Consider the following 13,275-nt stretch of genomic DNA (forward strand, 5'->3'; position numbering starts at 1 on the left):
GCCTTGTTTGCCTCGCGGCAGATACGCCCCTGTATAGGAGGTACTACCACAGCAAACTGAATAGGCTGCTACGGCAGCACTTCTGCTTACAAGCAATCCAATGCAGCAAGGCTGGTTTCAGATGAGGGCTCAATCAGTTAAAGAGCTGTAAATCACAGCCCCCTCCATAAGTTTAATTCTGGAAATCCTGGAAAGCCTCCTGAAGGCCAACTCCACCAAAAACTGTTATCTAGGATAGCTACTGAAATGCAGAATCACACTCTGGCTTCTTATATTTATCAGAGACTCCAGCTACAAGATAACTCCACCAGAATTTCCAGTTGTGCCAAGTTTCAGTGGGCGTTACAAAGCCAAAAGTTGGTGTCACAGTCTGTAAGTGGATTCTACCACGAGGTAGAAAAAGCCAATAAAGGGGGAGCACAGCTGTGATAGAAATACACCATTGTTATAGTCTTGAGGGAGTAGAGTCAAGAAAAAGACAGACTACTGCAAGGAAATAAATTGCCAAAGGCGTTTCTGAGCGTTTGCAGAAGTTAGTGGTAAAACAAACCTGTGCCTGTTCAAAGCTGAAAACACAGTTTTTTTTTGTGGAGTTGGTCTTTATAGTCTACCTTATAGAAGCTACCTGATTTTTCAAAATTAAAAAAAAAATACCATAAAACTACCTTGGGTACCACAGACCCCAGAGAAGACGTAGTTTCTTATGGTTATTGACATTTTTGAATTTGGTGAAGTAGTGTTCATATGTGTCTGAAGGAAGTACAGGGTTGGCTGTCCGTAGTAGCCAATAACCTGTCCCCTTTGTCCACCCAAACTGCCCTGGTAATATGAAAGGAAGATCTGATTCTATGGACCTCCCCCATACCACTGTTATACACCTTACCCAAATAAGCCTCACTCCATCACTGGCAGTGCTCTCCTGACATCTTGCATATAGCAGAGGAAGAACACATTGATGAAGATCCTGCATCATCACTCTACTTCCCTGCTGTATATAGATGAAAGAGGCAGCCAAAGGGCCAGGAGGCAGGAAATATATCTCCTGCCACCTTGTGATGGAGCTACATGGGACAAAAGTTTGACACTGCCTAAGCGATAGCGCAGCACTGGCTGTAGCATGCATGAACTGTGCTTCCTTCAGACAATTTTATACATAAGGACCAAAGCCAGCACGTGCACACAATGTTTGTTTAAACTCACTGTCAGTGTGAAGTTACTGGAAATCCTCAGGTCTGTATCTTGGAGTAATGCTTTACATATATACTGTAATGGTAGGTCTCATGTATGAAAGGTGCAATATGGAATGACCAATAAGTTTTCTTTTTTAAAGTTATATTTGTAATCTGATGGACTGCAATATGTAATGCAGGCACTTTCCTTTCCTATGATTTTATAAATGAGACACAATATGATGGATCTTCTATGTATGGGAAATGAAGATGCCCTGACCCCATCCAGCCTCCAAGCCCGAATACAGCTGCTTCTTTTTCAAACTATAAACCTCCTCCTTGGATGATGAATACTGACACATAAAGGATAGTATGTCAAGGGCTGTCCTTTGGCTATAGCTATGACTCACAATGCAGTATGGCCCTCTGGAGCCCAAGGCCTTAGAAAATCATGTCTGTGTGTGAGGAAGCTGTTATTATAATTTGGAAACATCCTGTACTTTGTAATTGTGTAGTGTCTGGAGGCTTCCTCTGTCCAACTAGAAGAACTTTAGAAGGCAATTGGACGCTGGTTCTTTGAGTGACACTAACACAGGAGTTAAATCCTAAAAATGTATGTCTGTAGCACTAATACCCCAATCTATAAGTAGGCATTGCTAGCATGTCAATGAAGCACAGGCCTAGAATGCAATATGACAATATAACACCAACCAAATGCAGGAGGCCCTCTCTCTTAAAGGATTATCCCATTGTGTGATGAGCCATATCTTTAAGAGGACACACTATCTCAGGGCTCTCTCCATTTGTCAGGTGTTGTAAACTGTGACATATCAATAACTGGGATACATTTTGCAAGATTTCAGCTACTAGATCTGCTTCCTCTAAAGAATCATGATAGTAAGTAAACTCCATAAATTCAGGTGACCCTCATAGACCCAGGAGCCCCTTTTCCACTTGTTGTAGATATGCTCCATCCTTGCAGCATGCCACAGAACTCCTAGTGACATATTACAGACACTCAACATAAATAGTCAATTAATTAAGGTGATACTTAAAAAAACTTGGCCACTCTGCAGCCTGAATCTCCAGCCAGTATGTATGTATGTATGTATGTATGTATGTATGTATGTATGTATGTATGTATAGACAAATTTCTCAAAGCAGTCCCATCAAATGAATTTCCCCTGCCATAAAGAATAACAACAACAAAAAACCTTCCATAGGCAATAAACCAGAAGACAACGCTGTCTCTGTCACCTCTACAATGCAATTAAAAACAGAAAAATTCCACCACCAAAAAGACTTTCCAACTTTCCAACAGAGGTCATCAGTGTGAGCCGCCTGGAAAGGCTGGCTGAGGAATTATGGGAAATTGGAAATCCTAGTGCATATCTGAGTTCACTTTATCCTGAAATATGTACAGATTGTTTGTCGCTGCTATGGCAATGATGTTCTCGGTTGGGTGCCAGGCCGTGTGTAAGATCTTCTTAGTGAAGTCCAAACTGTCCACGCTGATGTCGTCTTTTCTTCTCTTACCGCCGACACATACTCTGCGCGGTTTGAGGACGGCTCGAGGCTTGCTGCTTTCTCGGGAGGCTTCCAGGGTGACATCCCGCTTTGTGTTGCGGTCAAACATCCTAAAGAAGTTGTTGTATGCGCCGGTCATAATCACGCTAAAAGAGAATAAACAAAATCTTTGAGATGAAGCTGTCATCCATGCCCACCATTATAGGTGTGCAAAGTTTAAAACTCCACCTTGTTAGCCCAGAAATGGAGCTTAAAGTGGAACTCTAGACAAACAGTTGAATAAAAAGATTTTGCACAGCCATTCTTGACATTCTGTTCTAGTGTCACTGCTCCCTAGGTTAGCGCCCTGCTTACTCAACAGATGTGACCCTGCTGATTTACAGTACAATAAGGAGGCTGAGAGATGACATGGAAAGCTAAACTACTAAACCGGGAAGGTGAATTTCTAGATTAGGAAGTACATATGTTACCCATCAGCTGAGGTGTTCCTTCCTTCATGCTGATAAGGCTACAATTGTACATATATGCCCGGCAATATATATGCCCAATATTGGTCTGTTGAAGCCTTAAGTTGGAGTCCATATAAATTCCAATCATAACATGCATAATATTATTTATAACCTTTCTGCCCCTTTCAGGCATACAAATGGGTGCTTGTTGCATGCCCCTGATGCTCTAAAAGCACTCCATGATGTCTGAGACAAAGGTGTAGTGAGTCAAGAATTAAGACACAGGCAGTTACATCAAATTAAATGCAAATTGAAGCATCTGTGGGCACTGTCAATACACTCTTGTTCATCTGAATCAAGTCACTGGTCTTACCTCCCAACTGGAATAATGCTAAATACCCCACAAGACAAAAACCCCTTGCCCTAGATGTGCCCCGGCATCCAGTGATGGTGTGCAGGAGTTTATAGGTAGAGGATGACAGGAAATTATGTGCATGTAGAGCTCCTCAGTTCTATAAAATTGTAGGGGGTCAGTGATCAGTTTTAACCTACAGTGATAGTAATGGCAGTTATGTGACCTGGAAACCCCAACCAATAAATCTCACTGTAAAAGCACCAGAAATAAGAAGAAGCATGAGGGATGTATTATTTAATAAAATGTGTTTTATCCAGTTACAGAGAGATCACTGAATGACCCCACTTAAAGAGAACTATGAGGTCAGTGCTTTTCACTCACCTCATAGTTCTAGCCGACCTGTGACAATGAGACTGTCACAGGTCGGTTCAGTAGATCGGGAGGTGAGCGAACAGATACCGGCGTTCGCTCACCTCTCGATCCTGTCACGGCTCTATGCCGTGACAGGGGAGGGGTTGGATTCCCCCCTCCGATCCGCCAGCGCTGACTGGTGGAACGGACGGGGGAGGGGGTGGGTACAGCTGGCTCTGCCTCTAGATAGGCAGAGCCAGCTGTCAGTCACGCAGCTGGGCGGATCCCGGCACAATTGTCGTGATCCGCTTCAGCTGCGGCATCTCAGTATACCGCGAGCTACAGCTCGCGGTATACTGAGCCTAGGGTGACGGGAGGATGCCAGTTTGTGTCCTCCTGTTACCCTAAGGAGAACCCCATAGTTCTCCTTTTAGGGGTCTTCTGTGTTATTCTGTCCATGTTATGCTGATCTCCCCTGGTAAACAGCAACATTTGAAAATGTGGACATAAAAATAAAACAAGTAATGCTGACAAATGATGCATTAAAATAAAATTGAGAATCTACATAAAGTACAGTATATTATAGGTAATAATGTGATAAAGGTAAATATAAGTCTGTCTGAATTGCTTACCTGGAACAAGTGTACAGATTGGAAAGTCATAGCTGCTAATCTGCATACTTGTTCCAGGTCAAAAACTCAGTGTGTTGGTTAGCTTGAAAGCCAGAAGGCCAGCATTTAGGATCCTAACTTTTCCATCAGGAGGAAAAATCAGCAAAGGTAGTCTCCATATTCACTAAGTACTTAGTACAGCATCTGTAATATGTAACAGCAATCATACAGTGCAGTATGTGGTGAAATATCTATCAGGCCCCTTTCACACGGGCTGATCAGCCCTACCGGAGCAGTACGGATTGGATATCACCATTGTGACATTCGTATCCATCCAGTTTTTACCTCTATCTTGCACTGGAGGAAAGAAGTAAAACTGCCGGACCCAAAGTCGGTCTATGGGGAGTCGGATGTAAACTGACATGTGTCCGTTACATCAGAGTACCCCCGGTCTGGCACAAACTGGTCTGGCAAAACGGAACTCTGTTTCGTTGTTTTTCTGGATCAGTCCAGAGTTGAGGGTAACCGGGTATAAAAGGACGAGTGTCCATAGATTAGTATTGAGCACCTGATGGGGTCCATTTGAAAAACTGACAGGTGAACCCGATCAGACAGACCGTGTGAAAGTTGCCTTAGATTTTCTGTTAGTTGTGGATGATAGCCATGTTTACAAATCTTACCTGTCCGATCCATTCCAGGCACACTCAAACTTATCAAAAATGCAGTCATTTTCATACAGGGAACATAATTTACTTCTAAGATAATCGTGAACCTGTGGAAAAAAAAAAGTTGATATTGCTAAATATTTATTTTGCATGCTTTCAGTATTACAATTCCTTTTACAAGGACACTTTCCAAAGTTTTTGGTGAAGTTAGAACCCCCTCTGAGCATTTACTTTTTTGGTCCAGGTAGAGCTACTAGCAGTTAGTCACATTCAACATGTTCTATAGTACTGAAGATATTTCACCACTTATCCAAGTGGATTCCTCATTTTTGTTGAGTGTCAGTCAGGATAGCAATATTACCACGTGAGCAGCTCAGTCACCTTAGTCCAAAGATTAGAACAAGGAATTTTCTCAGCTCTTCCCAACTCTGGTCGTGTTGTTGGACAACCAGCATCTGCATTGACATATTACATGATACCATAGTGATTAGACTACGCTGACTGCATTACTCATGTAGGGTACAAAATGGTTTGGTATATTCCTACATTTGAACTCCACGGTAAAAATGTTGGTGGATTGCTGAATCTAAGCGCAAAGTGTTGTTTCCAGAACTGGAATGAGGGCAGCTCTCTATTAGCCAGTAAAGCCAATACAAATTTCACAGTGATACTGATGCAAAAATTGGTTAGGAGATGAGAGCGCCACACACGCTTAGGAAGTCCAATTAATTTTTATTTTCCAAAAGAAGTGAAAAAGATGAAACATCTTCCACATTACTAAGCAACGAGAGATTACTTCCTCCCTCCAGTCCTATTTCGAAAGCCAAAGCATCTTTAATTCCACAAGCCAAGAATGATGTAGGCTACCATTGCTGAAATCTTCTTTAAGGAAACACACAGTGATAGTGTCTGCTTATAGCCCACCCAGAAAGTTTTACTCATTAATCCATGCTCCTTCGCTGCCTCTTAGCTCTATCGGAGCCCTTACTTCATTGCTCTAATGTAGAGGGATTCAAGGTATGGGGGTCATGTAGCCTCTCCTATGTTAGTGTGCTTGGGCCTGAGCAGCCAATCACCACACCTGAACATGGTCATGAGAAGTGGTATTGGTGTCATCCACCAAGTTAAATTCCGACACCAGACCCTACCCAGGGTGAACTCCTGCATTTTACTACTTCTGAATCTGTAAGTATAGCTTGCTGGAGAAGTTGGCTATCAGGAGGACTTGTCACGTTGCCCTGAATCGACAATGTAACTATTTCTTTAAGAATGTTAGTTCTCTGGCGTTCACACTGATGCTTTGACGTCAGAGCTTTCTACATCACTGACATAAAAGGGGTACAGTACAAGTATTTCTATTAATGTTTCTGACACTCGTTATGAGGATACTTGTTCCAGGTCAATGACTCAAAAAAGTATTAAGGCCAGAAAGCCAGGCAACCTGCATTCTCATGAGGCCAGCAATGGTATCCGCATACTTCTTTCTTGATACGGAAGCTTTAAAGAGACTTGGTTGTCATACTATTCATTTCAACAAGAATCTTTCCATAAGATTATGTGTCCATTTAACATGGTTTGTGCATGTTATTTATTGTACCTATAAATATCTCCCTCATGTAGACATCCAAAAGCCCTGAGACTCTTACTGAGCACTGCCATCTTAATTGTGATGTCAGCAGCCCCAGAAGATTCAGAGTCTTTGCTTAAGTGATAACGGGTCTTCCCCTTCGCACATCCACCAGCAGCTACATAAATGGCTATGTAGGAAGGTGAGGAGCTTAAGAGCTTTGCCAGCAAAGACAGCCATTAGACACTCCCAGAAAAGGAGAAGGCTATGACGTGCAAGGAGGGAGAGGGAACTGTGGCTGTGCTAGGGAAGACTATTCCTAGAGTAGTTAGCTTTTCTAGCATGTTCAAAGGCACATTGCAAATTAATAAAAATGTAATTTAATAGAAAGAATAACATACAGCAGGTAAGAATTTATATACTTGATTTTTTGTGCTTTTACCAGACATTTTTGTGAGTTGGTGATAGTGTCTCTTTAAAAATTGATTAATGGTTTCCCCCCGGAGTGCACTCTCCATATTCTTCTATAGATAATTTACTAGAGGGTCAGTTACACCAGCAATATGGTATCTTATGCATATTGTGTGCATGAGCTCCACAATGTTACTGATCCGATGACCTTGGAAAAAATCTTATCATGTATTCAGATCTGAACTGGTGTTCTCCCAGTTTGATTTCCTTTACCTGGTAAGTCTCAAGAGGCTTGGTCTCCATGTTCAGGTCCCAAACTTTAACCGTGAGGTAATCGCGTGTGAGCATGTAGCGACCACTGTGACTGAATTTGACATCCGAAACTGATGAGATGATCTCTGAAAAAAATGACCTGTTGCTGGGATCCTCTGGCTCTTCATAAACTGCAAGTGAAGAAAAAAGAAATTTGCTGCAGTGACAGATTGCAGGCTTATTTATGAAGGCAGAACACAGTGCAATGAATTGTCAGTGCAGAAGACCAGAGCAAAAATTCTCACTACAATGCACTGAATTCTGATTGGCTGTATGGTAATGCAAAAATCATTGTGCTCTGCACTATTATAACAAATATATAAGCTAGGCATCCTGTGGCTTCTGTGTGGCACAGGCTGGGAGGATTATGGATGGTGTGTAGGTGATTCCTAGGTTTCTCACATAAACACGGTGAGGGGCTCCAGGATTTTTGACTTACATGGAGAAAACTTTTTGTTTTATCAGTGTCTTAAGTTCTGTCCTGGGGCCCAGAGGCTCTTTAGAGGTTTGGGTAGAATAAAGCCTCCATTCCTAGGTGGTCTACATATTACCTGGTGGGCAGACCACAATACTAGACTTAGCTGTACACAGTATGTGAGCTGACTGATGCTTAGCGCACTCTCTCTCTCTGCTGTTGAAGTCTGCTGGTGGGTGAAAAGGCTGAGTGGTGACAGAACACTGTAAAGATACAAATGTTTGCTTGTTTTCGGAAACCCAATGGGGACAGTTAGTCAGGAACTGACCTGCCTTTAGTTAATCGTTTCTGCGAGCAAATGTTCTGTTTATGTTATGCTATGGACTTGCTGTATAAAGTTGCTAAATAAAAGTGCAGGACAAGTCTACTTGGCCTGTTCCTGGGTGTCCCTGTCCTGTGCATGGTTTACTGCAGCCAATACAAATTTAGTCTGTCTCCTTTATACTTCTTTCATTTTTCAGGATCATAGTCAGTGTTGATTTATAGTAAGGGACATCCATAAGTCTAAGGCAGCCTAGATCTTTCACATTCAAAAATCAGTCCAGTTGTGGCATTTATTAAAAAAAGAAATTAACGATTTTAGTTACGGTATGCAATGTATAAAAACAAAACAAGACGCTGAGGAGCGCAACTACCAAGAGGTGTGTTTATAAACTAAATCTGGAGGTAGATATACACCAGGTGCATAGGCTCACCCCTGTTATGAGGTCACACTGCTGTGAAATGTTAACAGGAATTGGAGGGATGAATGGGGATGCAAACAGTTAATGTTCATCAGGTGAAGGAGATGTGGATTAAAATCATCGGGGTGCAGGCTCCTTGAAACAGAGATCAAAGTGGTGACAAAGGAATATCAGGAGTACTGCTACCCTGGAGGTGCTGATATCTATAGCAATGTAACAAAAGACTCACAGTTTGGAGTTCCCCTGGTTTACTAATCTGTAATCTGTACTGAGATTGTAGTCCATCACTGGAGTGAACTTGGAGTGGTGAATACTTTACAACACACAGAGAGACCATGGGGAACAAAAAGTAGTCCCCCTCCAGAAGGAAGGACAGTGTCAGGACCAATTCAGAGATGATTTGAGGATCTACAGCCGAGTGATACACAAATAAGATACATTTTTATTAATAGTTAAGGTACTTAAAGGAGAACTATGGGGTCAGTGTTTTTCCCCATAGTTCTCCTTAGGGTAACGGGAGGACACAAACTAGCGTCCTCCCGTTACCCTAAGCTCAGTATACTCAGTATACTGAGACGCCACAGCCGGAGCGGATCCCGACTTAGATGACCCTAAGCTCAGTATAGCTGTAGCTCGCGGTATACTTAGATGCTGCAGCTGAAGCGGATCCCGACAATTAGGTCTGGATCCGCCCAGCTGCGCGAGTGACAGCTGGCTCTATAAGATTCCACTAGAGATGATTTGAGGATCTACAGCCGAGTGATACACAAATACGTAAGATACATTTTTGATAGTAGTTAAAGTACTTGAATGTATTTTTATGATTTAACTGTCACTTTAATCCCTGAAACTGCACTTTATCATGGGACAGAAGGAATAAGCTGCATCTTGGGATATATTTGACATTGGAACCACACAACCACGTACATTATATCCAAAAACTAAGGGGATGGAACTGCTAGCATGACTGAAGGAATTAATTCATAATTATGATTATTTTAGAAGGTAATGAGACACAAAGAACACATAAAATACAGGTATACAGTACTGTATATGTAGATCCACAGAAGGTACATTATAATATGACTTTCTCTTTCCAGTAGCTCATTCCCTGCCCTTCAATCTGGAGTCTCACTCCCACTACGTAAAACAAACGAGAAATCAACGTTGGACAGATTCTCAAAAACTAATATATAGTTTATTCCCTATAAAAATAATTATAAGCTGGCTGGACTTTGCTGACCCAGTTAGCCATATGCAGTTGCCTTGGTTGCGCTGTGGGTAATTGTTCTTTAAACAGAGATACTATAAGATCAGTGGCCCCCTCATTCAGTGTAGCTATATGTCTTTTAATTGCCAACTACCTAGTTATATGAAACAGTATGAACCAGCTTTCTGAGCCAATATTTTTTGTCCAGATAATCATATTAAAATATTACTTTTCACAGAGTTATTCCCTTAACATGACATACGACTGACATAGTTCCCTGCAGCTATCAGCTGAATATAATGAATAATCACCTCTCTTACCTCTCCACTGCCTCCTCTGCTGTCATCTGCTCATTTAGACATGTGTGCTGTGCTGTTTATAGACTGCTGTGGGCGAACCCTCACTAGCACAGGATGCTTTATATTTCTGGTCCATTTGCATATGTTATCTTTATTTTAGGTCTCTGCTACCTGCAGTGATATGGAGCACTTACATTGTGACCATGCTTCAAAAACTCTATAAGCCAAGAGCTGGATATTTAGCTGCTGTTCTGATTTTCACTAGACCAGGGCTATCCAAACTTTGGCCCTCAGGCTGTTGTGGAACTACAAGTCCCACAAAGCATTGCAAAACTCCGACAGCCACAGGCATGACGTCTAGAGGCAGATGCATGATGGAATTTGTAACTGGATGGCCGAAGTTTAGCACCCATGCACTAGACCAGTGATGGCAATCCTTTTTGAGCTTGAGTGCCCAAACTTGATCACTAAACCAACTTAAGTGTCTCAAAGTGCCAATCCTGCAATTCGACCTGAATACTGATTATTTATTTTAGAAAAACACTTCATACGAATGTCTGAACTAATTATGTGCTTAAATCTTAGAAGAAAAATATAATACAAGAGGTTTTAACTACACTACAGAGTGGCATGTACCTCTGTACTGTGTTCCATTGCAGTGTGCTACTAAGGTACATGTCACGCAACACACTGCAAGGGAACAGTCTCTGTACAGCTTGGAGTCAGTGGTGGAGCATCATGGCCCAGTTGCAGCCTTGACTGCTGTGATCCTGGTAGTTCTGCCACTGACTCCAACCTGTAAATGCAGAATACTGCCAACTATAGGAGGACTAAATATCACAGCAATACATTATACAACAATGCAGAATACCGCCAACTATAGAGGACTGCAAATCCCAAGAATACATTACGCAGCAATGCAGAATACCGCCAACTATAGAGGACTACATATCCCAGCAATGCAATATACAGCAATGCAGAATACCGACAACTATAGAAGACTATATATCCCAGTAATACATTATACAGCAATGGAAAATATTACTAACTATAGAGGACTACAAATCCCAACAATACTTTATACAACAATGCAGAATAAGACCATCAGCTATAGAGGATTGCAAATCCCAGCAATGCATTTAACAGCAATGCAGAATAATATAAGGCTGCATACTCTGTATTGCTCTGGGGTGGCGGCCTGATGTCTACAGGGTCCCTGGAGGGCTATGTGGACTCTCGGGTGAGCTGTGCAGGCTCTCAGGGGAGTTGTGAAGTTCTCAGATGGACTCTTAGGGGGGCTGTGTGGCTCTCACGGAGGGCTGTATGGCTCTCAGGGAGACTGTGCAGCTTTCAAGGGGTCTGTGCGGCTCTTGGGTGGGCTGCGTGGCTCTCAGGGAGGGCTGTGTGGCTCTCAGGGAGACTGTGCAGCTTTTAAGACTGCCTGATTGGGACCGGCCCGGGCTCGCATACCGAGGTGATCTGGGACAGTCGGATCTATTTTCAGAGATGGCCACTGAACCTGGGCTTGCGTGCCAGCAGAGAGGGCCCCGCATGCCCTCCCTGGCATGTGTGCCATAGGTTCACCACCACTGCATTAGACCACTGGCCAAATTATTTATAATTCTAAGCCATCAAACAACAATTATCACAAACCATATATTGTAACAATCATAATCCACTGTAACCATTGTTACAAGCACAATATCAAACTGCGAATGTTATAAAAAAAAGAGTCCTCTCTGGCAAAATCCATCATCTTCCAAAATAGTGCCCTTGTTAATAAAGTGCCCATTGCAAGTTGTGCTCCATGTTTTCCAAACAAATTTCATGAATTATTGATCACAGTGCACATCCCAAGGCCCTATTCATACCTAGGCGTTTTGTAGCTCCAAGTTACAAAACACTCAACACAAAGAATCCCATTATTTTCTATGACCCCTGTTCACACCTAAAAAGTTCTGTCAGTTATAGCAAAATGCCTTTAGTTTGAAAAATACCTGAGCTTCTTTTCAGGCATATTTGAAAAGTCCACATAGACTTCAATTAAAATGCCTTAAAATGCACACCACAAGCATTTTTTGGAGCATTTATGCACCCTGTCCGAGGTGCTACTGCTTTCCATTGGGCCAATAAGAAAAATGCCTGAAGCTGAAAGCTGGCAAAACACTCAGGAACGCTTCAAAAGCATGCGCATATGCACATACAAATATTTAAAAAGCTTTTTTTTAAAACACCTGAAAAAAGCCTGAGAATGCCATTGTACTAGATGTGAACAGGGTCTAAGGGATAAGTGCTCATCATCAGATGGTTTTGACCACTGATCTCTAAGTTGGTGAAAACTCACATTTGGCTGCATCCACTCTACCCTTACTGCTTTTTCCTCCTCCAATGTGCAGGCTCTTCTTGTCTTTCAGTAGAAACACAGCAAAAACAAAGTGAGAAGAAACTCTCATAGCATAAAACCTTTTAAAACTAATACAAAGCAAGGAGTGGGTTAACCAATATTTCCAGATGGACATGATGGTGTCACAGATTGCTCCCACTCAGCTAGTTCAGTCAGAATGTAACTTCCTCAGTAGCAGTGGCGTAACAACCGGGGGTGCAGCAGGGGCGCGAGCCCCGATGTTAACTGACAGCACATCAGGTGTGTTCAGGAGAACACTTTTTCAGGGGCAATAACAGCGGTTTTGCAGTACTGACCTATAGAGTGCTAACCAAAGATGCTGTACATGAAGAAATGCATTCCAGGACACAGTCAGTTGGACAAGACCATTTCAGCTAATTACCTGCACAGATATTCAATCTGCATGATAAATGTGGAGGCTGTTATTGCTGACCTATCCGTCTGAAAAAGCTAGTTGCCTGCCATGCTAATTCAAAGTGGTAATACTTTAAAGCCCAACTTTGTGAATGATCATATTATTGGATGCAAGATTTCTAATGCCTGTGGCCCTTATCTTAGGTTTCTCCAGACATGCGGGTGGCTTTCATTATCTATTACAAAGGTCTTATTTTGATTCTGCCAGACAGTACAGCACTTCCAACTTGCTGCCTGTAACACTGCTGCACATACATTAGGCACCTGCACTGGTGTCGTATCTACAGATGTGAGGAATGAGGCAGTATTACAGAGTTCTTCACAGGGCCGCCATCAAGTGGGCAGTGCCGGTCTGGTGGCGGAGGAGGATGTG

At 42.4% G+C, this 13,275-nt stretch overlaps 1 protein-coding gene across 3 annotated transcripts in view; it reads right to left on the reverse strand.

Moving 5' to 3' along the window:
* Positions 1 to 2,506: 2,506 nt before the first annotated feature.
* Positions 2,507 to 13,275, reverse strand: part of PPP2R2C (protein phosphatase 2 regulatory subunit Bgamma) — an 89,006-nt gene continuing 78,237 nt past the window's right edge. For all 3 annotated transcript variants that reach the window (XM_018561420.1, XM_018561419.1, XM_018561421.1), the window contains 3 exons: positions 7,379 to 7,548; positions 5,143 to 5,234; positions 2,507 to 2,842 (listed from right to left, as the gene is read on the reverse strand). In XM_018561420.1, coding sequence (XP_018416922.1) covers positions 2,551 to 2,842; positions 5,143 to 5,234; positions 7,379 to 7,548 — 554 coding nt within the window. In that variant the 3' untranslated portion in view covers positions 2,507 to 2,550. The remainder of the gene's footprint in view (positions 2,843 to 5,142; positions 5,235 to 7,378; positions 7,549 to 13,275) is intronic.

The sequence above is a fragment of the Nanorana parkeri genome, unplaced genomic scaffold (genome assembly GCF_000935625.1).
Source record: "Nanorana parkeri isolate BGI_ZX_2015 unplaced genomic scaffold, ASM93562v1 scaffold523, whole genome shotgun sequence".
Lineage (NCBI taxonomy): Eukaryota > Metazoa > Chordata > Amphibia > Anura > Dicroglossidae > Nanorana > Nanorana parkeri.